We start from the raw sequence: 27,992 nt of genomic DNA, 5'->3' as shown, positions 1-27,992 counted from the left end.
AGTGAAATTTAATAACGTGAAGTTTTGCAGTTTGAGATGCACAAACTCTTCCATTTTCTGATCACAGGTCAACAATAATGGTGTGATCTCGTTCAACGTGCAAGTGAGCCAGTTCACCCCCGAGGCTTTTCCCTTGAGTGACAGCAGGTCCTTCATCGCTCCACTATGGGCAGATGTGCACAACGGCATCCGTGGAGATGTGTACTACCGAGAGACCTCTGACCCAGAAATACTGGAAAGGGCAACTCAAGATGTCCGGAAACACTTCAAAAACATTCCTGCCTTCACAGCCGCGTGGGTCTTTATTGCAACATGGCACCAAGTCACCTTCTACGGAGGAAGCCAGACAACACCGGTAGAGTCTAAACTCTGCTTACTCATCTCCTATGTATTTATGTACAATTAATCTATCCATAAACCTTTTACCATGCACATTACCTTTTTTGGTAACTTCGTTAAACACAGAGATTACATTTTTTTAAAGTTATCAAAAAACTAAAAGTACTGACCAACCAATGTTCTAGGGTTTACATTTTTATTCTCTGTTTGACAGATTTTAAAAGTACTTTATCTTTTTGTTGGATTGACAGGTGAACACATTCCAGACGGTGCTAATCTCAGACGGTGCAGCATCCTTCAGCATGTTCAATTATGGAGAAATTACATGGAGCACAGGAACAGCAAGTGGTGGGGATCCCTTAACAGGACTGGGTGGCACAACAGCCCAGGTATTGTCACTGTGTCTCCAAGATTATAATCCCATTTGTCTTCAGAATTGGAAAAAAAACTCACCTAACTCATACATTTCCCCTTTTCAGTCAGGTTTTAATGGTGGAGACATTGATCACTTCTTCAACCTCCCGGGATCACGGTCAAATGATGTTGTCAACATTGAACAGACAACCAACGTGAACATTCCCGGACGCTGGTTTTTCCGCATAGACACTGAATTTATTGATCCTGCCAATGGCTGCAGCTACAGTGGCAAGTGCAAAAAAAGACAGTTAAAATCAATAAATTAAGTTTTACGCTTTATTAAAGCTGCTGCATGTCTTTCCTTCACCTTCCCTAGGGCGTTTCTACAGACGAGGCGAGATCTTCTGGATGTCTGACCAGTGCTCACAGCGTTGTCGCTGTCTTGACATTGATAACGAGATTCAGTGCCTAGAGGCTCCCTGTGGGCAGTTTGAGATCTGCGAGCAGCAGGAGGGGGCCTTTTACTGCCAGCCCACCCGTACCAGTACTTGTGTGGTATTTGGTGACCCCCATTATCACACTTTTGATGGTTTCCTCTATCACTTCCAAGGCACCTGCACCTATCTGTTGGCTCGGCCCTGCTGGGAGATGATGGGAATGCCCTTCTTCAGTGTAGAGGCCAAAAATGAGAACCGTGGGGTTGCCTCGGTTTCCTGGCTCAGAGACGTCACTGTGGAGGTGTACGGCCACAGGGTCATGATAGCTAAAGGAAGTTTGGGAACAGTTCAGGTAAAAACTTTACAGTATATATAAAAAAATAAAACAGTTATGGTTGGGATGTATGTCATGTTCGTCTACACATCGCCTTCATCCACCAAACCTTCTCAGAATCTTCCACTGTATCTCTTCTTAGGTGGATGGTTTGATGAAGACTTTACCAGTGCAGCTCCAGCTTGGTGCCATAAGGGTGTATCAGTCTGGGGTTGCCATTGCATTAGAAACAGACTTTGGACTTATGGTAACCTATGACGGTCAGCACTATGCATCTATCTCCCTACCGAGCTCCTACTTCAACAACACTTGTGGACTTTGTGGAAATTATAATGATGACCCTGCTGATGATCCTGTGCTTCCTGATGGCTCCCTGGCAGAAAGTGTGGTGGAGTTGGGAGGCAGCTGGAGGGCAGATGACACAGACTGGAGGTGCACAGATGGCTGCACTCAGAACTGCAGTGTATGTGATCCTGTTGTAGAGGCCTTCTACTTTCGCCCGGACTACTGTGGAGTCATTAACAGAACTGATGGAGCTTTTCGGGACTGCAGAGCTGTAGTGGACCCTACAGCTTTTGTGTATAGCTGTGTATATGACATGTGCAGCAACAAAGATAACATCACCACACTATGCCAAGCCATCCAGGCCTATGCTCTGGCTTGTCAGGCCCTTGGTGTAACCATACGACCATGGAGAACCCGCAACTTCTGTGGTGAGATTCAGAGTTTATTTGTCCAATCATTAACATAAATTCATTTTTTATTATGCACCATTAAAATATTTTTTTTTCACTCATTGCCTTTTTAGCATGGTCATGTCCAGAATTCAGCCAATACCAGGTGTGCACAAGTGCTTGTCCAGCTTCCTGCTCAGACCTCACAGCTCCCCTGTATTGTCCTCATCCTTGTACCGAGGGCTGCCAGTGTGACGATGGCTATGTTCTGAGTGGCAGTCGCTGTGTACAGCCTGAGGACTGTGGGTGTGAGCACAACGGCCACTATTACCCCCTTAATGACACTTTCTGGGCAGGCCCCAGTGGTGAGGACGGTGACTGTACCCTCCGCTGCACTTGTGGGTTTGATGGGGAAGTTTCCTGCTTCAATGAGTCCTGTAAGGAGGGTGAAGTGTGTGTGGCCGAGGTGGGCTTGCTGGGTTGTTACCCCCGTAGGGAGGGGGTTTGCTCAGTCACTCAGAACTCTGTGGCATCCTCCTTTGATGGCACCTTCCTGTCATTCCCAGATGACAGCTCATACTACCTACTTAAACTGTGTGGTCCAGTACCAGCTAATGGCTCAACAGTGGAGGTGAAGATAAGCAGGCGGCTTGTGAACAAAAGTCCTACTTGGAAGAGGCCTGTTGTAGTTACAGTAGCCAACCTTGAGGCACAGATGGGAGGCTCAGATTTTGATACAGTAAAGGTCGGTATCTTTTTCTCTCTGATCTCTTTTTGAAATAGAAAGCCTATAAAAAATAAATATGAATATAGGTGAATATAAATGTTTCACATTGTGTTTCAGGTAAATGGTGAACCAGTGGTGCTCCCATATGTCCATCCAATGGAGACAATGATGATCTACAAGGCACCGGGAAATGCTACTGTTGTGGAGTCCCGTGGTGTACTTCGTGTCCACTATACACGCCAAGGATTCCTCAACATATCGCTTTCCACCAACTTCTACAACGTAACTTGTGGTTTATGCGGCGTCTTCAACAGTAACACAACTGATGACTTGCGCCTTCCCAATGGACGCCTCGCAGAGTCTACTGAACAATTCACAGAGAGCTGGAGAGCAATTGCTGATGACCTTCCATGCAACGGGGACTGTGATGACCTGTATCTCATGTGCACAGACTTACGTCTTTACCAGAGCTCTTGGATGTGTGGGAACATCAACGACCCAGGGAATAGCTCCTTTTTGGCGTGCCATGCGGTGGTCAATCCATCACCGTTCTTTAGGAACTGCTTATATAACATGTGCGTAAGGGAAGGGAACCGTTCAGCCCTTTGTTCTTCACTGCAGGCTTATGCCAGCGCGTGCCAGGATGCTCAAGTGGGCCTAACTTCATGGAGGAGTGCGAGCAACTGTCGTGAGTAGATATTGCTTTACATCTAAGAAGGTGGGCTATGCTTTTACGGTTCTAATGAAGCTTTTTCGCAAAGGTCTTCACATTTTCAAAGCTACAACTTAAAGGGGACCTATTATGGCATTTAATACCTATTTTAAGCAGGCCTTGAATGTCTTAAAAACAAGCTTTTATCTTCCCATAAATCAATTTTTGTTTTTATCCTCATTTTTCTTCCGACAAAATGAGGGCCTTTTTGCCCCCCTAAACTTGCCCCAAAAGTCACCAAATTTTGCACGCAAGCCAGGCCTGACGAAAAATGTGATATTTAATGGTTTGCATTAAGGGGCGTGGCCTAATGGCTCAACAGCGCCCCCTAGAAAACTTTGTGCCTCAAGCCCCACGATACGGTTTGACGTACATGCACGAAAATCGGTACACACCTGCATCATGTCGCAACTTAAAGAAAAGTCTCTTGGCCTCATGGCCGAAACCGAACAGGAAGTCGGCCATTTTGAATTAATGGTTTAATTTTGGCGCAATTTATCCCATTCCTTCGGCAGTTAATGCGAACCGTAACGTGCACCCAGGTGTGTTATATATCAAAATGTGCGTCTTGATCCTGCGACGACGTGCATTACTTTTCTCAGTCAAAAGCCTTACCGTGGCTACGATAGACGCCAAAAAGCGCGCCCCCCCCTTCTTCTGATTGGTCGATATGTGATAGTTCCTATTTTCTGCAATAACTTTTGAATGGTTTGACATAAAGACTCGTGAGTGGTGTCATCGGACTCGGTTTTGAGTCCTTGAACATAATTGGTGCAAATTAGCCCCGCCCTTTCATCTGATTGGTCGATATCTGATAGTTGCTACTTTCTGCCATAACTTTTGAATGGTTTGATATAGAGAGTCGTGGGTGGTGTCACCCGCTAAATGTCCAGGCCTGAAGACATCAACATGCAAGTCATACAAGCGCTTCCACTGCAGCACGCCTGAACGTGCACAAGGGTGCGAGGGCCCGTTCATCGCTGCTTGCAGCCTTAATTTTCTATTGGACTGTCCTAACTGCCCGCGAGCGATGCGACGCAGCGCTGTGCAGCGCTCCGTTTTGAGCTGAATATTTGTCGGACTGCTTATCATTAAAAATACTTATCGATACGGTTAGTGATACTTGCCTCAGTAATTTAGCATACCTTTAGTTAAAGGTATGACAAGGTCAGCCCAACCTTTAGTTTAGAGAAACAAGAAGCAATGCCACTGTCATAGCCTGTAAAATACAATGAACCAAGCCATTTATTTTATGATGAACAGTTTTTAAGCTTATTTTTCCCATAGACTGGAAAATGAAAAAGAAATCAAATAAAATAAAGGATTTATACTTGTTCTTCATACACCATGTTGCTCTGGAAGCTGACGGAGACACGCCCATCGCATATCAATCACAGTTTGCCTCGGTTAGCAAAAAAAAACCAGCTACAATCGTTGATGTTGGGGAAGTATAAACTGCTGATAACAATGACTTATCAGTGAGTGAAAATGGCTAGCCATTGGCTGAGCTGACTGTCAATCAAAAGGCCACGCCTCATATTAGAAATAGATGTATTTCTTTATATAAATTTACCTGACGTGGTCCAAAAAATTCCCCCCCTCCTCAGTGTTGTCTTGGATGTGAAATTAAACTATAAAGTTCTAAATGTTTTTTGAATCAGACTGTAAATATGTTTAGTAAAAACTGCTCAAAAACAGAGAACTTCTAACTGGAGAATTACTTGGATCATCATCAGTTGTTGCTTGTTGGAACAAAGTTCGGCATCTAGGTTTTTTAAAGATTTGATTTTAATACATAATAATACAACAACCATTCATTTGAAGTAAGGCTAATTGTCTGCTCCTGTTTTATTGGAATTTCAAAAAATAACAGATCTAAAAAAAAAAGTATTTGTGCTATTAATCACGAGTTATCTGTGAAATTTTTTTAATTTATTGCGATTAAAATATTTAATCGATTGACAGCCTGTCTCGTACCCATCCCCACACAAAGCATCTGGCCCAGTTTTTACATATCATATAAACAAACATGGAATATGTTTGGAAAGTGGATGCCCCAAAGTTTTGAGCTTAATGACAGCAAAGTGACAGCTTGAGCAAATATTAAAAACTTCCCGGTAGCTCAAATCGTTGAGTGGGGTGCCAACTTGCCCTGTTTCCTTTTCTCTTCCCTTGGCGCTCGGATCCCAGTGGCGGTGGTACGCCCTACATCATCATTCGTCACTGATGGGTTAGGGGTTTTATGCAAAGATGCATTTTTGTCAATCAATTATATGCCTTCCTCAGGGTGACGGCCAACAATATACAAAAAAAGACCATCAGACGAATATCAGACATGATACTACCTAATTAAGAGGAACTGTAACTCATGCAAATGAAAAAATAAAAGGGCAGCACCAACAGTTTCACCATGCAGGTGATAGTTCAGCCCTCATTCTTAAACGGTCCAGTCCTATCAACTGATGAAGGAATGTAGCAATAAAATGTGCCAAAATGTCGCCCTGTCATGTACAAATCTGTGTAATTTAAATGATGTCAGAGTAACAGATTGTTATTACCAGCTTGGTATTTACTAAGACAACAGCAATCAAACGGTATCAGCTACGTCTCCATTACCGGGGGTTCCAGGTAGTTTTTTTTCTGCCTGATCGTTGATGTGCGACTCCATTACCAGGAGCGGCCCTGCAAAAGTGGCCTTCAGGAAGCTTTACGGGATGAGAGGTACCGAGCTCAGCCAAGAGGAAATACCGTCTGCTGGTCGGCATTTCTAAATCCCATGCAGCACTCTCAGGTGAACATTTGGACCATTTGGACCAGATTAAGAGAAAAATGATAGATGGACAGATGACACAGATCAGGCCATGTTGGCATGTTACACCAATCAAGAGGTTCAGTGGGAGGGGGGGTTCTTTTAGTCATAATCGCTACCACTGCTTTGTTTGTCAGAAAAAAAAGGAAAAAAAAGAAACAACTTGACCCTTTCAAGTGTACTTGTTTCTTCTTCTCTTTAATATTTAGCTATATTCTTCTTCTTTGCCTCCTTTTATGGTACTGACGGTAACCTCACTTGGGGCATCTAACTGTTCTTGTATAGTGTAATGAAAGGGCTGAGGAGGGGTGGAGGTCGGCACTCCTAGAGGTTCTTGTCTGGCGGATTTACCCAGAATCCCCGCTAATGGAAACACACTCATTGATTATTTATGCTTTGATAAGAGGAAGATACTTATTAAACTATGTAAAACAATGGCTGTCATTTTTCTAAGGCTTGTATTTAGAGTTTTAAGAGTCAAATAGCCCTCCATGTGAATTGTGAATTTGCGTCCCTAGTTAACAAGTTCATTTTATCATTTCTCTCTTCCCTCAGCTCTTCCCTGCCCGGAGAACAGCCATTTCGACGAATGCACCAGTGCCTGCCCTTTGACCTGTTCTAACCTGGATGAAGGGCCTGAGGAGCCGTGTCCTCTACCATGTCAAGAGGGCTGCCGGTGCCAAGACGGCTTCGCGCTGCGGGACGGCCTGTGCGTGGCGCGAAGCGACTGCGGCTGTGTGAGCTACGGGCGACAGCTCGCCACCAATCAGACGTTTTGGACAGACTGGGAGTGCCAGGAGCGCTGCTACTGCAACGGCTCCGACAACAGCGTCTACTGTCAGCTGGCGCCCTGTCACCCGGACGAATACTGCCAGGAGAACGACGGCTTGTATTTCTGCCAGCCACGGACCGAAGCCCTGTGTGTGGCCGCAGGTTATGGGCATTTTCTGCCTTTTGGTGGCGTGCCGTTTGAGCTGCAGAGCTCTTGCACGATCAGGATGGCCACCACCAGCTGCGGGAGTGAGAACAGGGAGCATGCAGTGGTGAGCTCAGCTCTCCCTCGGTTTAAGCTGGCGGCTCGCAACGAGGACAGAGACACAGGCCAAGCAATCTGGGTGAGGGGCTTCGTTCTCGAGGTCTACGAGTATGAAATTGAAGTGATTCGAAGCTACAAAAACACAGTCACTGTAAGTACAAGTCTATGTTTGGATGTGATGTTAAATGAGATGAACACATTTTTTTGATTGCCATGTGAAGGTCACAGTTGTTGCATTTGTGAGGATGTGTTATTTCTAATCAAGCTGATAGAATGACCAGGTGAAGGGTGAATACCTCTTTGATTGGCCTAAAGGGGATCAGATTTCAAGGGGCATCTTTTATCAGGCTGGATTTGGCTCGGACAAAGCCCCCACCCTGAGCGACACTTGGACCAGGTTCACAAACCGACTCAGAGATCTGAGGAGAAACAACACACACTTGCACACAGAAACGGCTGCACCCACCCACACAAACGCACGTTTTCCTCTCATCTTCTCCGTGTCACTCTCTCCTGCTTATACAGTCATAATGAGAGGAATCCATAGACGCCGTTTTAGTCGGTCTCAATGGCGTCCATTCATCACCTGGGTTTCCCCGCATACTTTGAAAAAGTGCAAGTCAGTGGGGATTAAGCACTAAAACCTGCTGCTTGAAATTGCTAATCTGGGTGTGTTTTTAAACCTGTTAAAACTAGAAGCAGACGTTCTCCCCTCACTCAGGTCAATAAGGAGCGCCTGAACTTCCCTCTAAAACTGGGCCCGGGTAAGGTCAGCATCTTCACCTCAGGCATGCTGCTCGTTCTGGAGGCGGACTTTGGTCTGAAGGTGGCTTTTGACTGGAACACCCTCCTCCTGCTGACGCTACCCAGAGACCTTTACAACACTTCCTGTGGCCTCTGCCAGGGCATGCCCTCATCCCCGCCCCACCTCACCACCGCCGACTGGGGCATGGCCTGGGCCGAGAGGGACACCTTCTGCCAGGTGGGCTGCGGAGACTCCTGCCCGCGATGCGGCCTGGAGGAGAAGAACAGCCTTAACGACTCTCCTCCGATGGTGGCGGATGCCAACACGAACGCAGACGACGATGACGAGACAAACGGAGTCGCTGCAGGCATCCGCTTCCACCTAGGAGATGGACTCTACGTGTTTGTGGAGCCCGAGGCGGTGAGGCTGTGTGGGCTGATTGTGGATCGAGGAGGTGTGTTTGCACGTTGCCACAGCAAGGTGGAGCCAACGTTCTTCTACCAGAGCTGCCTGCAGGACACCTGCGTGGATCAGGGAGCCCAGGACACAATCTGTAACTGGCTGCAAATCTACGCCAGTACCTGCCAGACTCAAGGAGTGCCTGCCACGGGCTGGAGGAGCGACACCCCGTGTGGTGAGTAGTTGAGACGTCACAGCCCACACAGGTCTTACAAAAGCAATGCACAAACCTCCACGGTGGGGTTTAAGTTACAGTGCTCATAGTGAGGAAGCTCAAACAGCCACCTCTTACTGCAAACATCTCTGGATGATTTACAGCAACATTATCATCATTTAGTTCATGTTAATATTAGCAGACTGTTAATAAAAGTCTCAGAAGTGCAGCCCTCAAACTATCCACTTGGACAAAATATGGCCTGAGGGCCACGTGGAGCTTCTGCAACTCAATCAGGTTCTTCTTAAATTAAAATGAAACACAGATAAATGCTTTTTATCAAGCATCCTAGAGGGGAGTGGAAACACTCGACCCCATAGAAGCAGAAAGGCTGTTTCTGTTTAGATCTGCTTGATTGTTTTCTCCACCACAGAAAAAAACAGAAAGCTTTACTTGTAGAATTACAATTTTAACCATCTTTTGTCACAAGTCCCTACATTAAAGGTGCACATCTGATATTTTTAAAACAGCCAAAAATCCACAAATGTGCAGCAACAATTAACTTGACTGACTTCATCAGTTATGCCATTTGTGTTTTATTTGACCGACTTGACGGTCACAAACGAGTGAAAGGTTCTCAAGTAAATATTCAGCAACTGCCTATGAGGAGTATATCGACATGGAAGTTTAGAAAATACTGCAACCTATGTAGTTTATGAGAATGTGCATTTATCACTTTCAGCTGGTTAGAAGCCGACGAGATTTGCTTTCCTCCGTCAGTATACATCATCGGTTTATAACCTACGTTCTTCGGTGATAAAAGAAAAACTGCAGAAGGAAAAAAATGCAAAAAAGATAGGGACCTGGCAATTGTAAATGAAATGTTAGCTGGCTTACATTTAGTATTTACTTTGTAAATGAATCCTATAAAGTCACGTTCTGTTCCACTGCTCACTGGTCCGCTGGTCCAGGCTTTTATAATCCTGCATCGTCTCTGAAACCAACCTGATTCACGTTCTGGTCCACTGGTCCACTGGTCCACTGTCTCTGCAGGGACTTGTATGTAAATTCCTCATCTGAATGACCTTTCAGACGCTATTACCATCAGTTTTTTCTTTTTTGTTTATGACATTATTGCTGCTGCAGAACTAAAACATAACAGATTGCCACTGGCATACGTACATATTTTGATATGTTACCAAATAAAATTGACAAAAATCACACTGTTGGCTGTGTTTTGGCATTTTTAGACTCTTTACTGCAACGCGTTTTTGCTCCACAGCTCAGACATTCCCACCAGGTAAAAGATGAAGTAAATAAAAATGTACTCCTTGCAGGACAGTCAATTCTTGTGAAAATCTCAACAAACTTTTTCACTTTCATTCTGTCGCTCATTTAAATGATTTTGACTTAAAGGAGACCTATTATGGCATTTAATGTATATTTTAAACAGGCCTCGAATGTCTTAAAAACAATCTAAAGCTTGTTTTTTCTACATAAATCAGAAATCCAGCCTGTGGGCCCTGTCACTAGTTTTACCGCTTCTAACCTCTTTTTCTGTGCCTCATTCTAAGGGAAGGGGGGGGTATGGTAATGAGGCTCTGTGCTGATTGGCTCCCTGAATGACGTGTAGCAGGGGAGGAGAATAAACCTCGCTCCGCCAGAGCAGCCCGAGCCTGTAAATAAATCAACACTGAATTTTCACAAATGGCAACTTTATTGTTAAAAAATAAAATATGAGTTGTATATAAATAACATTTATGCACTATTTCAGCCGGATCTGCCCGGTGGATGCTGAACGCTGCCCCGGAGCCACGCCGGGCGCCCAGCATGGCTCCGGGTCGCATCGCGCATCACCGCGGCTTTAACCGGACGTCACCATAGGCGCAGATTCAGAATGGCTCAAAAAAAGGTCACGTGACACTGGAAGACTCAGTCAGGGGGGGGAGCAGACCCTGCAGAATTCCATGGTATTTTGTCTCCCCTGTGCTGGCAGGGTGAGGGGAGACCACTTTATATATGTTAAAACAAGAAAAAACGTGTTTTTCATAATAGGTCCCCTTTAAATAAGAAAACGACTAAGATGCAAAGACAACTGACACGTGCTGCTTCTGCTGTTCCAGCAAAACCTCGTCAGCTTGGTGGTTGAAAAATTACGGATAAATTATGTGCATAACAGAATAAACTGGAATTATTTACCTTAAAGGAGAATGAATACTTAAAGCAGCACTATGTAACTTTTCCACCTTAATATAATATTTCCAGAGTCATTGTGATGGTTTAATGACACCTCTGTCATGGTCTGAGGGGTCTGTATCGCCTTCACTGGCACTATGTAACTTTGAGGAGCATGGTAGGAACCCTTCCACACTAAAAATCTACACATTTTTACGGCTTTGACTGCTTTACGGCATATGTCACTTCCCCCTCCTTCCAAATTCGTAGTCGAGACGAAAGCTGGGCGGGACGTGGAGCGCAGAGCTCAGCAGAAGCTGGTATCATGGCCGAAGCAGCGAAAAAAACGAAGAAAATAAAAGTTTTATCGGAGGAGGCGAAAAAAGAAAGCGGGAGAGTAACAAGAATAAACATTGGCCCGGCGTTCACTCGCTGGCGTGGTTTTGGTCATTCTAAAATTACTGACAATATCAACAGCAAACACATAGAATAATAATAGTGATCATAAAATTGTGTAATTCGCAATGAGGAAGCTTTATAAAATAATAATACAATTGAATAGAATTACAGCACTAGAGGAAAGAATGCAATGCAAAGAAAATGTGTAGAACATTTCTAGTATTTTTCCTGAGAACTGTAAAATTGTGCAGGACTGATCTGCAATATATAAGGAATGGGCATTCAGTTATTCACAGGTTATAAAGTATTTTTTTATTTTGTCAGTATGTTGGACTAGCGTATGAGTTTTTAGGGCACATTATCTCGCTGAAACAGGACAGGGGGGCGGGGGTGACTTTTCAACATCGTCATATTATATTGTTTAGCCAAAAATAGATACATTACCTCTTCGCTATCCATCCTGCAAACGACCGCTGAAAACAGAAAAGTGGTTTTGAAAGTCTGTCCCGTTCATTCACTATCAAAACAAATGCACGCGACGGGGACAGGATCTTTCTGGCAGTACACGCTGGTGCTCATGGGAAATGTAGTGTTCTTTCTGGTAAAGCACTACCGCTTTTGTCCAAAGGAGCCGCCAAACTCAACAAAAGCTGAAAGTTACATGGTGTTGCTTTAACTCTAACTATCAATGCTCTCAGACTCCACTTCTGCCCCCTGTGTGGTGGATGTGTTGCTGAACAACTATATAAATGTTAATGAATGTGAAATAGTCACTAAAGAGCTGCAATAACCCTCTTTTGAACTGCTAACTAAACACATACTACTGAGAATCCAAACCGAAACTGTGCGGTGTATGTAGGGTAATCATGAGCTAACGTGCACCAAACCTGCTTGATCCCAGTCCAGAGCTGTCCACCGAACAGCCATTACACCAGCTGCATGTCGGTGTGCCCGCCCCAGTGCGCCCCGGCCCGCGGCCACAGGGACTGCAGCCAGGACTGTGTGGAGGGCTGCCAGTGTGACCAGGGATACGTGCTCAACGGAAAGAGCTGCATCCTGCCTCAGAACTGTGGCTGCTACACTGATGGCAAGTACTACGAGGTCAGTGACACCCAACCAGCACCCGTGTTTGTAAATCAGCCTAGTTTTAAGATGTCACTTAAGGAGGACACTCACACTTGCACTATTTAAGATGCGCAACCGCACGCTAATTTGTCTAGGACGATAAATCTGCCCCAATCATTAGGTCATGACACATATCCTTCACTGAACCAACCATCTCCGCTGTTATTTTAAGCAGTTTTTTTATTTATTTCAGCCCAAACAGCTGTTTTGGAACGGTGACTGCACCAAACGCTGCCAGTGCATCGGGCGAAACCTCATCCAGTGTGACCCGAGGCGCTGCAAGGCAGAGGAAGAGTGCACCTTGCGTAACGGAGTTCGAGGCTGCTTTGCACGGCGCTCTCAGCACTGCGTGGCATCGGGTGGCGGGGTCTTCAGGACATTCGATGGGGCGTCACTTCGTCTGCCGGCATCCTGCTCCTTTGTCCTATCCACTAACTGCCACAAGCTGCCGGACCTCTCCTTCCAGCTCATTGCTAACTTTGACAAATGGAGCACACCCAACCTCACCACTATCTCCCATGTTTACCTCTACATAAATGAGGAGAATATACTCATCTCTGGCAGTACTGTCAAGGTAAGAGAGCTGTGAGTTGAAAAAAAGGCTCAAACATTCTGTTTCCCTCAGTCTGAGGTCCACGGGCAGTGATTTCCTGACTCGTGAACTTGGTCCACCAACAGGAAGTTTGCATATCCAGAGAGCCATTAGACGACTTTAGACAAACATCCACAGTAATGCACAAGTCTGTTCGATGTAGGGAGAACAAGGAATCAAGACATGGGGGTCTTTCCTTGGACATTCTGGGCTGCTCCCCTGAGGACCGCATACCCTCGAGAGCTTTTCTTTGTTTCCGATTTTGTTATGCCAGCGCCAACACAACAAAACATGCACTAAGACTTCATCTGGAGTCGTGTACATTTGCATAGCGTAGAGTTGCTTTGTGGCGGCAGAAACAACCTTTAAGGTGGGTTTCCAGTTGCAGAAGTCCAGTAGTTGTACAGGACATTGACTGTCACCTAGAGCGGTCCTGTAGCGACTTCGATGCCACAACATACTGTACTTGCTGATGGTTGAGTAGGTTTTATACTGTGACGCGTATTCAATAAGCTACAATGAGTCCCACTTGCGCTTTTGTATTTTTGTATTCATTTTCCAAATAAACCATTACGGGTGAAGAATGACGTAGTTAAAAATGACTATGATAAAAAAAAAAAGACAACAGCGTTGACGGTCAACAGAAAAGTCTGCAAAAACCTCTCACCCCCATGACCTGTTGGGCACTCCCACATCCGTTAAATAACGTCCGACCACACCCCTAAGCAATCGCCTAAGGTGTAGGTAAATCCGAACACCTGTGCCATCATAGCAACCGAACAAAACACAAAACATTAATTTTGGCCGTTACAGACCCCGCAACAAGAATTATCGGCACAGTCCTGATAAAATGCTTGATGGGTATAAAATTATAGCAAACAGAAATGCAGTAGGCGTTTCACCTCTTTCAGTGTTGATCTTGTCATGCCTTTCCTTTCAGTTGTCTCTTTTTTTTTTGCTGTCCTTTACTTAACTACCGAAGCCGAGTGGTATTGAGTGGTAGCTTACCCAGTAAGGGGACCCAACTGAGATCGGCAATATTATAGAGACACAGCATCACTTAAAAGGATCAACTTTCTACAGCCCCCTAAGTTTTACCTCTGATTCCCACTGATGGAAGCCTTCCCATCCTTAAGTAGGGACTAAAAAGGTTCCTACTGGAGGGCGCTTTTATCATTGCAGTAGCTGTTTAAGAAAGTCGCCCCAATTTTCTTGTGTCTACATGACAGAACCTGAAGCCCGCTGTGCTTTTATCGTGGGTCTTTGGTAAGCTCTGTAGCATGACGAGGAAATTATCGTGGCTCGATGCTGGCTGATCTGACTGCCAAACACTGCAGACTGCTGTGTGGTTGCTGACATCCTGGCCTGAATCCCCCCCCCCAAGGAGTTTTTCCTTACCACTGTTTGGCTTAAGGTTTTTCTCCCACGAGGGGAGTTTTTACCTGCCATTGTTTATGTAATAATTGCTCGGGATCATGTTCTGGGTCTCTGGGAAGATCCCAGAGACAACTTCTGTTGTAATAGATGCTATATAAATAAAATTGAATTGAATTGAATTGAATTGAAACAACTGACTGGCCCTTGCCTCTAAATAACTCCAGAATGTTCTGATTTACCTGTTATGACTTTTATCATTCGTAGTAAAATGTACATGTAAAATGACATGCAACGATGTAAATGTAAAAGGAACTATATTTTAGCAAAACAGCACTTTTTTTTTGTCCATCCGCGATCAGATTTTTTTGAGAAGTTGCTGTCTGTGTCTGTCAGTGACTCAGTGCCTATTTTACAGTCAAAATGTATAGCTATCTATATATATATATATATATATATATATATATATATATATATATATATATATATATATATATATATATATATATATATATATATATATACCAACCACTAAACACTTTGCATTCAAACTGAATTTGTCAACTATTTAGAAAGACTTTGAACATGCAATGGAGCGCAACGACGAAATGGATACGCCAAGTCTTTGCCAAACTGAAACAAAACAGATCAAATTCTGTCTTTCTCCACAAAAAGTGGAAAATGTTCTTGTTCTCCAATTTGCCAATTATCCTGTCCACTAATAGCCGATTAGTACTCGTACGGTTCAAGTTTTAAGCCGCATCATGTCAACTGAAGTGAACTCACAGGGCTCGACAATGACTCTCTGATTGCCTTGAATCGCAGCGAGACCTGATCCTGCTGGATTTCAGGGAGCCGTTAATCACAGCATTTCTCTGAAGTGGTCAAAGGACTCTGTTGACATCGGCTGTAATTCACTGAGTTGGTTCAGATTTTATCAGTCCCAACAGCACCATGAAAGAATATCTTAATATGTGCGTCTGCTTTCCTCTGATGTACTGTGTGATGCAACTTAGTGACATTTTTGGTGAATAAAAGTAAGACAATAACAAGGTTATTTCAAATCCCTGCCCAAGGAGAGTTAGTCAACGAGCCTGAAGTGAAGTGACATTTATCAGTTTGGAAAGACCACAAAAAAAGGCAGAAATGTTAGTTAAAGTTAATGTCTCTGCACTGAATATTTTTCCAGGTCAACGGTACACCAGTGTCTGTACCGTTTGTAACCGGGCTGATGACACGTCTGTCCACCTCTGAAGGCTTCATAGTCATCGACACCCCGCAGGACATCCAGATTCGCTACAACCGCTTCAACACCCTTAGCATCACAATGGGCCAGCGACTGCAGAACAAGGTTTGTGGCCTTTGTGGCAACTTCAACGGGGACCCCAGCGATGACTACATGACCTCCAGGGGGAAGCCGGCCGTCAGCGCCCTGGAGCTGGCACAAAGCTGGAAGACCAACGGCATGCAGAACAGGTTGGTGACACTCAAAGACATGGTGAAATGCATAGTGGATTTTTGTGAAACATTTAATCGTGGTGCTGTAAATGTGTTTACTTTTGCTGTAAAATTGGAAATAGTAACTTGCAGGTCAGTGGATGTTGACTCCAAGGTTCAGTGGTCATTTTTTCCTATTTCCTGGTTGGCCAACTCACATAATATGTGCTTTATTTGCTCCATTGTTATGTCTAAGTTACATATGCAAGATACAGCACTACAGAAGAGAACCCAACCATCAGCTAGTGTTTGATGGCGTGAGTTTAGCGTGAAACAAACGGCAACAGACAAATATAAACATCAACGGTGACGCAGGTCCCATACATATGCTATGTGTATTGTTGATATGTAGAAGCATAAATCAGGTTTTAACGTCTCCAAGACGAGCTTTAGTTAGTGCTTACTTTCCTCAGCCTTCAGAGATGAGTAGAATTGGATGTCAATTATAGAAAAGAATGCTTTGTTCATTGGAGGACAAAACTGGTCCCAGTAAAGAGCCCTGTGGAACTCCCTGATTAACTCTGGTACATGTAGGTGATTTGGAAATAGAGAATAAAATGTGGAAGTTTTTCTTCCAGTTGTGATGAGACTCAGTATGTGGCATTGGCCCAATCCTGCGACAACACGGCGGTCCTGGCTTTCCAGGATGAAGATGCCTGTCAGAAACTGACAGCGATGAAGGGTTTCTTTCAGCCCTGTCATGGCCTGCTGGATCCCCGGCCGTTCTTCCAGTCCTGCTACCTGGATGGCTGCTACAATCATCACAAGGCCCAGGTCTGCGGCTCGTTGGCGGCCTACGCCGAGGCCTGCCGCTCCTTGGGAACCCTCAGCACCAAGTGGATCACCCAAGAGAATTGCTGTAAGAGCACCGTGAGAAACTAGTGCTTCTCAGTCACGTAGATTAGACTTGGCACCACACGTCAAAAGTGCGGTTTATGTCCTGACTGATTTCAGTGCCTGCTGAGGAAGACTATCATCAAACTTTAACATTTACTGCACTACTTCAGATAGACCGTTACGCTAGTATCACATTCAACCCTGATTTTTGTGAAAATGGAGAAGATTAGTTGGGAAACTCATTAACAAACTGCAGGTATAGAAGATATTTGCCATTACAACATTTGAAACTTAACTTTTAAATCATTTACAATCCATCTTAATGTTTGTCGCAGAAAGACTTTTATTTAACCTCACAGACATACTGTGTGCAGCAACAACACCTTCTCTAAGACCTTTGCTTATGTCTTTCCCTCTGTGCGTTGTGTTAACACACACCCCCAAAGCTCCAAACCAGAAAAATGCTAAAATGACGAAACACATCTGACTCTCTTCTTGAATCCTGTCACTTATTTTCAAAGTGTTTGTGGTGTTTTCTTGGTCAGATTGTGTCGTATGGAAGATCAAACGCAGGACCAGAGATCTTGACGGTTTAATCGGTCATTATTCCGTGTAGGTGTCCTGAAGTCCTGCATGTGACAGCTAACATTGTGTGTGGACGTGTCTTTAGCAGAATGGATCTTTGACCCCTGTGCAGGAGAGATCTGCACAAACTTCACCTGTGAGCTGGAGAATGGGGGTGACCTGTGTGGCTGCCCCGAGTTACCCAACACCTCCACAGGTGAGACACTTGCAGTTTTGGAGATTTACAATTAAAATGTTAAACTTTTTACTGGCTGGTCGTATGGTTTTTTTTTTGTTAGATCTCCATCGCAGACAAAAGAAAGTATTCTGTGCTGATATCCTTCTGCTTCCGGCAGGTGATGACGCCATCATTCAAGCAGAGGTGAACTGCAAGCATGCCCAGATGCAGGTCTCCATCTCCAAGTGCAAGCTCTTCCAGCTGGGTTTTGAACGAGAAGATGTCAGGATCAACGACAACCGTTGCGCCGGCATCGAGGGAGAGGACTTCATCTCCTTCCACATCAACAACACAAAGGGACACTGCGGCTCCATCGTACAGGTTCACACCCGTTTATGTCCCTACTTGTCCCCACTGGGACATCTTTTTCAAGGTCTTTGACCTTCAGTGTTGTACTGCAAAACTTTTGACCACCCTGGAGATTTTTTTTCATAAAGCCACTCTATGCATCGATACCATTTGTAACCACATGGGGGCAGCATAATCACAAGAAGGGGTAAGCAAAGCAGTTTTACAACGTCTCCTGGACAGTCCCATCGTCAACAGTAGATCTACATGCTGCCCCCATGTGGTCAGACGTGGTACTCCTAGAGAAAGTGGATTTAATAAACTCATTATAAGAACATTCATCTGGTGTCAGAAAATGCAGTTTGATGAGAAAGATGCAATTTTACTTTTTTTAAGACTCCACAAATAAAATAATTTAACTCATCCATCAGTGTTGTATTTAAGTCACCAACGTTCAAGTCTGAGTCCAGTCTCGAGTTATCACGGACAAGTCCAACTCGAGTCCAACTTAGGCAACTGTTGATCCGTCAAGATTCAGTTCAGTCCAAATGACACAGCTGTCTAATTCTCTTTAAAGTTTTCCCTGCGATCAGCAGAGAGGACACGTGTCCATCCCGTGCTGCGAGGGTAGGGTGAGCTGGACCAAGACTGAGGAGAGAGAGAGAGAGCTAACACCATGACAGAAAGCATGTTTGACCGTTTCACCAACGTTTTGTTCTCAGATACACAAATAAAAGCAACAGGCCACAGAAATGTCTGTTATCCACAGATTTGGCGGAAGTGGACTTCATGGTCCGGCTGCTCTGAGACCAGTCCTGCAGCCTTCACGCTCCTTCATGCAACAGATTTCCACTAACTTACTTTTCTTAACCCAACCTCTAACTTACACTTTTTTTAAAGTGGGTTGAATTAATTTTTCTTTCCTCAAAATGTCCCTGAATGTCTTGCATGTACCTACAAACCCGTTGAAATGGATCTGACGATGAAACGTTTCTCTCACTGACAGTCAAACAGCACACACATCATGTATAAGAACACCATCTGGATAGAGAGCGTGAACAACACCGGCAACGTCATCACCAGGGATAAAACCATCAACGTGGAGTTTTCCTGCGCCTACGAACTGGACCTGAAGATCTCTCTGGAGACCGTCCTCAAGCCCATGCTTAGGTCAGACTCAGGAACCAGCTGAGGAATGCACTTATACCAGAGCTGTGGCATCATTTATCTAACAAAAATTTAAGATTATGATTTAAAAAAAAGACTGATGTGCAGCAAGAACTACTTCTCTTAGACCAGGGGTCGGCAACCCGTGGCTCTAGAGCCGCATGCGGCTCTTTAGCGCCGCCCTAGTGGCTCCCTGGAGCTTTTTCAAAAATGTTTGACCATCCATTTCCTTTTTTTCTTCTTTTTTTCCTTCTTTTTTCTTCTTTTTTTCCTTTTTTTCTCTTTTTTTCTTTATTTTGCTTTTTCTTTTTTTTTCTTCTTTCCTTTTTTTCTGTTTTTTTCTTCCTTTTTCCTTTCCTTTTTAATCTTGACATTTTGACTTTTTTCTCGACATTTCGACTTTTTTCTCGACATTTCGACTTTTCTCGACTTTTCGACTTTTCTCAACATTTCGACTTTTCTCAACATTTCGACTTTTCTCAACATTTCGACTTTCGACTTTTTTCTCGAAATTTTGACCTTTTTCTCAACATTTCAACTTTTTTCACGAAATTTTGACTTTTTTCCTCAAGATTGTACTTCAAAATTAATCTTGAAATTTCAACTTTTTTCTCAAAATTTCAACTTTTTTCTCAAAATTTCAACTTTTTTCTCAAAGTGCATAATGAAAAATAAAATCATCCCCCGCTTGCCTTCATTCTAAAGCTTATACAAGACTTTTCATTTTTTGTGGCTCCAGACATATTTGTTTTTTGTGTTTTTGGTCCAATATGGCTCTTTCAACATTTTGGGTTCCCGACCCCTGTCTTAGACCATGGTTTATATCTTCCTTTTAGATATTATGTTTTGACCAGAAAAGTGTGTTTTTATAGAGTTCTGCACATCTCATGATCACGTCATCATGCGCTGATGATTAACAAGTTACCTTCTTAAATCCTTTGGAAGGAGTAATGGGGTAAAAGAGGGGGCGTGTCCTGCACGCGACTGTAATCCGTCTGCCTTCCTGCTCCATCCTCCAGCGTGATTAACCTCACCTTGCCGACCCAGGAGGGAAACTTCATCACCAAGATGGCGCTGTACAAGAACTCCTCCTACCGAAACCCGTACAGGGAGGGGGAGGTGGTGCTCAGCACTCGGGACAACCTCTACGTGGGCGTCTTCGTGGAGGGGGCGGACGAAGACCAGCTCATCCTCATAGTCAACATGTGCTGGGCCACGCCGTCCCGCTACAGCAGCGACCGACTCCGCTACATCATCATAGAGAGGGGGTAGGTGGAGGGCTTCCAATCCAGATGCAACATCAGGGGCTTGAAACCACCCCCTGATTGATTAAACCTCCATCCTTTCCATTTCATTGTTTATTTGAATGTAATTGTTTAAACTCTAGATGCCCAAACATTAAGGACAACACCATCGGCATGGCGGAGAACGGCATGTCGCTCACCTGTCGCTTCCACGTCACCGTCTTCAAGTTCATAGGGGATTACGATGAGATCCACCTGCACTGCGACGTCTCACTGTGCGACTCGGATACAAACACCTGCAAAGTGGTGAGACACCAAGTAAACCAAAGAAATCATGTAGTCATGAATCAAAAGGCATAAACGTCTGTGGTAAACGGCGCTGACGCGTGTGTGCCGTCCACCAGAACTGTCCACACAAGAGGAGGATGTACTCGGAGGGCGGCGACCCCAAGGAGCACATCCTGAGTGTGGGACCCATAAGAAGAAGAGGTGGGTGGAGCTTAAAGCAACTTTTAGCTCCATAAAGGCCTGTTATAAGATGTTAGGGAATATAAATCTACGTTAGGAATCAAAACAATGGGAATCACAGCAGTTTTGAGTGTTTTAGATCCCAGAGATTTTGCACAAAACACTGGCAATAGACGCAAAAGGAGGGACCGCTTCTAACTTTATCGTCCTGAAATAAGAGATTTAGTAAACTAAAGCCAAAACCCAACAAAGACTTCCACAGTCACGAGTTAAACCGTGGCTGTTGGATTCATACTAAAAAAGTAAAGTTGGTTCTTGACCTTTCTCTGTTTGTTGTTGTTCCTGGTTCCCAATAAATCCCATAAAGACGTTCTCGTCTCTTCAGAGTCCGACTGGTGTGAGGGAGACAACGGAGGCTGTGAGCAGATCTGCACCAGTAAGGGTACTGGGCCCATGTGCAGCTGTGTGACTGGAACGCTGCAGCGAGATGGGAAAAGCTGCCGGAGTGAGACACACGCACACACACGCAAAAATACAAACACACACACACACACGCAAAAAAACACAACACGCACAAACAAACAAGCACACCAACAGAAAAGTGTTTTTGTTCTTCCTTACTTCTTTCTTTACTTCCTTCTTTGCTTCCTCTTTACTTTCTTCTTTACTTCCTCGTTACTTCCTTCCTTACTGCCTTCTTTACTTCCACTTTACCTCCTTCTTTACTTCATTCTTTACTTCTTCTTTACTTCCTCTTTACCTCCTTCTTTACTTCTTCTTTACTTCATTCTTTACTTCTTCTTTACTTCCTCTTCACTTCCTTTTTTACTTCCCTCTTTACTTACTTCTTTACTTCCTATTTACTTCTTCCTTTACTTCCTTCTTTACGTCCTTCTTTATTTCCCATTTACTTCCTTCTTCACTCCCCTCTTTACTTACTTCTTTGCTTCCTCTTTACTTTCTTCTTTACTTCCTCGTTACTTCCTTCCTTACTGCCTTCTTTACTTCCACTTTACCTCCTTCTTTACTTCATTCTTTACTTCTTCTTTACTTCCTCTTTCCCTCCTTTACTTCTTCTTTACTTCATTCTTTACTTCTTCTTTACTTCCTCTTCACTTCCTTTTTTACTTCCCTCTTTACTTACTTCTTTACTTCCTATTTACTTCTTCCTTTACTTCCGTCTTTACTTCCCTCTTTACTTCCTTCTTCATTTCCCGTTTACTTCCTTCTTCACTCCCCTCTTTACTTCCCTCTTTACTTCCTCTTTACTTCCCTCTTTACTTCCTTCTTTACCACATTACTGAATCAGTCAGTGTATCACTGAGAAAGTTCACATCTGCCAAGCAGATTTTAAAAAGTCACGGTTACCATGGAAACAGTTTTCTTTGGTCTTTGGTCCTGGAGGTTGTGGAAACCTTTTAGATGTCACAGCTGACATGAAGTGAATCATCTTTTTAATGTTCTTTCAACTGCTTTACGAGACGCAGTAAATGACAAGCGACACCACAGGTTTCTCCTGTTACTGAAAACCTGAAACAAAAAAACGCTCAGCTGATCTGATGTTCCGCAACATCCGCAGAACCACAAACAACACGTTTTCTTGTTCTTGGTTTAAATTCACCGACTACTGACCTGCAGCTGAGACGTTAACAGAAAACACGCAGGACAAAACTGCAGGTGGTTATTTCAGGTATCATCTCTCACACTTCATCTGTCCATCAATTTGCTCCCAATTTTCAAAATCATAGAAAGATGTGCAGGCGCTTTCTCAAATGTCAGTGTAGCGTCTTTGACTCCTCTTCCGTGAAAGCAGAGAATCGCTCCATGTCAGGATGGTAATTGTCTCATCCAACACCGCACTTATGTGGCGGGAACAGCCCGAGGAAACGGGTCCAGACCTCCTTCTGCTCAGCCTCCTCCTCCAGCCCTTCAGCGGGGTCACGGAGGCGTTTCCAGGCCAGGTGAGACATGTCTGCCCCGGGTCCTCTGGCTGGAACGCCATCCCAGGGAGGTGTCGAAACCAGACGCCTGAACCACCTCAACTGGCTCCACTTGATGCGCAGGAGCAGGACCCGGAGTCCCTCCTGAACGGCAGAGCCCGTCCCCCCACCTGTGAGGGAGGGTCCAGACACCCTATGCAGGAAACTCATCTCGGTGAAAATTGGGATGTAGATTGACTGGTAGACGGAGAGTCTGGGGAGATATACCACAGATGGGTAGAGACTCTGCACCACTGCAGGTCCATTATAATCAACATCATAATCCGGTATTAAAAAGAAAGATTAACAGACTCCGAAACAAGAGTTATAATAATGTTGAATCTTTATTTAACCATATATATTATTTCTGTTTGCAGCTGCGAGCTCGAGCGGTACCGTCACACCTGCAATTCTTCTGCTGAGCGTCAGCGCCGTGATCTCTGCACTCCAGGCCGTTCTTCACACTCCTCTTCTCTCCTAACACCCTGCGAGCTGAAGGAAGGCAGCGAATACGAGGCGCTCAGAAGACTTGAAGATGCACGAAGCATCGACGTTGATTAGCCAGTAGAGCAGCTGCGTTCCAGACAGAAACTCGAATGCCATGTACATCAAATAATTTATCACCGCAGTTAAAGATCGAAACAGCTGAGAGGAAAGTTAAGTTAGCTCTCTGAACAGACATTTATCACCTCTTTGTAGCAAACAGCGATGTGTTTCAGCTCCACTTCCTCCGTGCATTTATAAGGTCACCTCATTGTATATTATTCACTTAAAGTCTCTATGTGTGCAATTTTTTTAATGTTATAATATAATTTCTTCCCAAAAACAGTTCTAGTGGTTTTTCTTTTCTTCTTTCTTTTCTTTCTTTTTTTGTTGGTAGAAAAAGCATGTGCTGCCATTTGGCGCCAAAGATGCAAACTTTTACCTAAGCTTTTTTCACATATTACGTGAAATTTTCTTTACAAGCCGAAAGTAAACAATTAACTAAACAGTTTCATCATCATCATCATCATCATCATCATCATCATCATCATCATCATCATCATCATCATCATCATCATCATCATCATCATCATCATCATCATCATCATCATCATCATCATCATCATCATCACCACAGGGGCTGATGAGGAGTGGGGGGGGTCATCATTTTAAATCATCTGTCTGAGTAATGAAGGTATTTGTTTACATTAATCATTTACAAGACAACATTCCTTGTAAATAATCTGGTGGTTGATAAAAAGCCACAGTAGATTAAACAACTGTATTTATCCAGTAAAGGCAGGGTAAGTAATTCCGTGCAGTTTTTAACCGAGAATCCTTTTTGTCTCGTGAAGTGACTCTCTTAATCATTTTAAAGCTGCACATCTCATGAGTGCAGTGTTAGAAAAAAAACCCTCCTCAAACTGGAAACAAACAGAGATGATGTCAAATCCAAATGAGTTTGGATTAATCCCAATAAACACACTAAAACTGTTATTTGTCAGGTTCCTTGTTACAAAAACAAAAACATCTCTGAATCAAAACTGAGTGGATAAAGATTACTTCGCTTCACCGGCAAGAACTCTGCTGATACAACAGAAGGAAACAACCTGTTCTCCAGCTCCTCCACACTCACTTGCACCTCCTTGATTCATATCTAACCCTTCAAACATCCACCCAGATTTAATACATTTCTCTACATCATCACAAGACTGGGTTGTGGCTGTAGAGAGAGAAAGAAAAGCGTCTAGTTGTGCCATTAAAATACTTCAACTCAGTCATTTCTATGCCGATCAGTTCCGGTCGTCTCATGCTCCAGAAGCTGGCAAGTCGTAGTTTTCGTGAGGGATTAACGTGACAGAACATTTGTAGAGAAAGCCCATGATGACATGATGACTCAATCCTCTCTGAGGTCAGCTTTAGTTAAAGCCACTCTATGTAGTAATACCACATGACGCACTGACCGCACTAATGACAGGCGACGGTCCGGCATGTCTTGCAATACCACTCTGTCCCACTAGAGGCCAGTCACGTGCCAACCAAGCCAGGGGTAGCCAAGGGCAGCCAGGTCCCGCTGAGCTACGCGTCTGCTAGTGATCCGGTTTGTCAGTGTGGAAGGGTAACCTTCCAGGGCAACCCAGAATCAGTCGTGGTTGTCGGTTAGTGCAGTTCACAAGACATTGTAGTACATCGACTGATTATGCCCTTTTAGGTCTTTAGTTTGACACCATCGATGGTCAATAATAGTTTAATTATGCATAGATGTGTGGCTTTGCGTCATTTTACCTGAGGAGGTATATTAGGTACAGCTGCCATGGATGTACCGATAGAGGTTTTTGTTGCAGGCTATAAGTATGTTTGTATGTATGTTGTTGTTTGTATGTATGTTTCTGCTGTAAAATTTGACTTTTTTAATCCAAAGTCAACTGAGATCGAGTCACTTTTGGAGCCGGGTCCCCAGTGGTCAGTTGGGGAACTGTAAAGTTCTTCCGTAATCAGAGGAGCAGCCGTTTGATCTCATAGCAGGAGTGGAGGCATCACCTTTCCTATGATATGCTGCCTCCCTGTTGTCAGTAGTGGTATTGCTCCATAGAGTGGCTTCAAATACTACACTGGAGTTTTGCATACTGATATCTGTATTACTCCATCTGTGTGCACTTGTACATGCACATGTACATGCACAGTTACAGTCCTAGTCAGTATGCTTATGTAATGGCTTTTTTTTTTATTTACTCAATCTTTTTTGCTGTTGGAAACATGAACAAAAGATGTTTTATTGTTCGACAGCAGCTGCAGCCTTCCATCAACACATGTTCCCAAGGTTTTGATGCGTACAGCTATGCCTGCATGTGCACGGCTTTTGACACAGCTAAATGAGCGTTTTTCATTATCACGTTAAAAAAAACAAGTCATCACATAAAGCCTGATCACCTGTGTGACATTATGAAGCTCTTTAAACCATAAAGATTCAAGACAGCATGGCGTGATTCAGTAAACATGTATCTGTGCTGCTGTCTCCTAGCAACATTTGTGTAAAACGCGTCAGCACAGTTGTTGAAGCACTGAGTTAAACTTTTACAAGTCTAGAAGGCAGCTCGTCGCGTCTTCAAGCCGTTTCTGTTCCCCGCTGTCGTCCATCAGCCAGTAACTGTGATTTGAGCTGGAAGATGAAATCATGTCCCAAGATCAGTCCCCCAGCTTTATTGTTGTTGTTTTTTTTAAATGTAGTGACATTATAAAAGCATCTAATCAAGCTCCTCTTACTTTTAAGCAAATGCAACTTCAGAATAAATAAAACCTTTCACCAATGTCATTATTAATTTTAACATAAATGAAGCCAAACAGAAGAAATCAGTTGGGCAATATAGTACCTCTATAATTCAACTGCTTGTATATCCTCCTTCAGCACGAAATACCTCAAAGAAGTTGTTTGTTATATGGCTTTTACCACAATGTGAAGGGACTTTGGTCCATTTTTCTTTGCTTTGGTTCATTGTCGTCATCTGCAGAGATTTGTTGAGGTTTGTTCTGTTTCAAGTTTTCCCCTGAACACGTCTGCTTACCGCAAAGTCTCGAAAAGTACTGCTGAGTTTTTCCTGTGAACCATATTTTTATGCACCAATTCCCCTAAACGCTGCCAGGTCAGCATCATTCGGTACACGTAGGATGGAAACACATTTGGTAAGTTTCGTGGTCCCCTGGAACATGCAAAAATATGTCAATATGTGTTGGAGATATTACCCACGGGTTAGTTTAAAGTTCTGGGTAAACTAGCCATTATCTCGACGTATTGTAACTTACCAGTAACGTGTGCGAACGTGTGTCAATGATGCCTAATGGCCTGGGTATGCCATACGTTAGCATATGTCGTCATACTACAAGGTGTGCTAGCATGCTTCAGCTTATTGCTTATTTGACAGCATATACACCAATTTTTTTATATCCCAGCATACACTTGCTAAATCGTACCAGTGTGACAGGGCCATGAGTCGGTTACTTATGTCTTTTCCTCTTGGCATTGTGTTAACACACACCTGAGTGCTGCAAAAACGTCTCCTAGAGGTCTGCAGATCCTTTCAAGGGTTGATGATTAGCAGCGTCTGGCTGCAACTTAGTTTATCTTTATTTATTTTGTTGAATAAACAGTGAAACAGTGAGAAAAACGTCCAGACGGGTCGCGTTGGACTTGAGCCATACTCAAGTTGGTATTTGTTTGTTTGAAAATCCTGCTGACTAGATCTGACCTCGGTGGAGGGAATTCAAAGAAGAGCCCACAGAGGTTGACGAGAGGCTTCCCCTCGTTACCGGTAACTTGGATTATCGTTGACCCGGCTAAAGCTTAAAGCAAACATACTTAAAGCTTTCCCATATCCTCGCATCTGCACTGTCTATGGAAGTTCGGCAGGTTATAATCCGACTTTTAGGAAGCATTTCTGAGATAACGGTTAATAATTACTGTCAGCTTCAGTTTAAGCAGGTAAATGATGGTGTTAAAGCTGCTGAAGTGTGTCCTGCTGACACGTTGATACTGCAAACAAAGGTCATGTGGCAGTCCTCTATGTCTCTACGGTTACATAAGATCGTAGGTGTGTGTATTTATGGGTGTGTGTAGGTCTGAACCACTTCTAGATAGTGTGTTGGTTTTTATTGACGGATTTATTTACCTGTAGTTATTAAAAGAAAGAGAAATATTCTTGACCCAGATGGGTAACATTTCTCAGGTGCTAAAGTGTTAATATGAAATTTACATTTTTACACATAAAGGGCCTGATTTACTAAAGGTTTGCGTGCGTAAAAACGTGTGCAAACTTGACATCACTCGCAAACCAATGTGCAAGCTGGTCTACTAACAGGACTGCGCCTCTCAAATGAGCAAAATAGCACACGCTGTTCATTTAGTACTTTTGCCCTGATGAATAATCAATATGGGGCGTACCCGCCAGAAATCGCTAAATACTGGGAGGGGAAAATCCAAATAGGTTCATTTACCACACGCAATTAAGATTTACCAAGCCTGAAACTTATTGCGGGGATTGTGATTGCGTCTGTATTTAATACGTTCGAAAGGAAGGTGCTAATCTGCCCAGCATTACGCACCGATGGCTGCTGTTATTGTGGCAAGGAGGCGACATCGCCAAAATCAAAGAATACGCAGAGAGAAAGTCTTTATTCTGCTGCATGCTATTTTAAAAATGGTTGCACAAGTTTTATTAAAAGCCACTTTTTCTTTAGTTCTTCGCCTTATATCTTGCCACCTTCTTTTAACCTCATCTGCCTTTC

General features: G+C 43.7%; 1 protein-coding gene across 2 annotated transcripts in view; it reads left to right on the top strand.

The window, feature by feature from the left end:
- tecta (tectorin alpha) overlaps positions 1 to 23,246 on the top strand; it is a 49,703-nt gene extending 26,457 nt beyond the window's left edge. The window contains exons 11-31 of one of the 2 annotated variants that reach the window (XM_061740343.1): positions 68 to 355; positions 591 to 728; positions 819 to 984; positions 1,073 to 1,485; positions 1,610 to 2,180; positions 2,276 to 2,886; positions 2,986 to 3,556; positions 6,945 to 7,576; positions 8,147 to 8,804; positions 12,259 to 12,458; positions 12,676 to 13,056; positions 15,638 to 15,924; positions 16,524 to 16,804; positions 17,453 to 17,563; positions 17,703 to 17,905; positions 18,879 to 19,042; positions 20,059 to 20,307; positions 20,427 to 20,589; positions 20,688 to 20,772; positions 21,137 to 21,256; positions 23,108 to 23,246. In XM_061740343.1, coding sequence (XP_061596327.1) covers positions 68 to 355; positions 591 to 728; positions 819 to 984; positions 1,073 to 1,485; positions 1,610 to 2,180; positions 2,276 to 2,886; positions 2,986 to 3,556; positions 6,945 to 7,576; positions 8,147 to 8,804; positions 12,259 to 12,458; positions 12,676 to 13,056; positions 15,638 to 15,924; positions 16,524 to 16,804; positions 17,453 to 17,563; positions 17,703 to 17,905; positions 18,879 to 19,042; positions 20,059 to 20,307; positions 20,427 to 20,589; positions 20,688 to 20,772; positions 21,137 to 21,256; positions 23,108 to 23,211 — 6,396 coding nt within the window. In that variant the 3' untranslated portion in view covers positions 23,212 to 23,246. Of the gene's footprint in view, positions 1 to 67; positions 356 to 590; positions 729 to 818; positions 985 to 1,072; positions 1,486 to 1,609; positions 2,181 to 2,275; positions 2,887 to 2,985; positions 3,557 to 6,944; positions 7,577 to 8,146; positions 8,805 to 12,258; positions 12,459 to 12,675; positions 13,057 to 15,637; positions 15,925 to 16,523; positions 16,805 to 17,452; positions 17,564 to 17,702; positions 17,906 to 18,878; positions 19,043 to 20,058; positions 20,308 to 20,426; positions 20,590 to 20,687; positions 20,773 to 21,136; positions 21,257 to 23,107 lie in introns of those variants that run through there. The other variant, XM_061740342.1, reaches the window with a different exon arrangement.
- Positions 23,247 to 27,992: the final 4,746 nt, after the last annotated feature.

The sequence above is a fragment of the Cololabis saira genome, chromosome 14, assembly GCF_033807715.1.
Source record: "Cololabis saira isolate AMF1-May2022 chromosome 14, fColSai1.1, whole genome shotgun sequence".
In the NCBI taxonomy this organism is placed as follows: Eukaryota; Metazoa; Chordata; class Actinopteri; order Beloniformes; family Belonidae; genus Cololabis; species Cololabis saira.
This window is presented reverse-complemented; position numbering and strand designations above follow the sequence as displayed.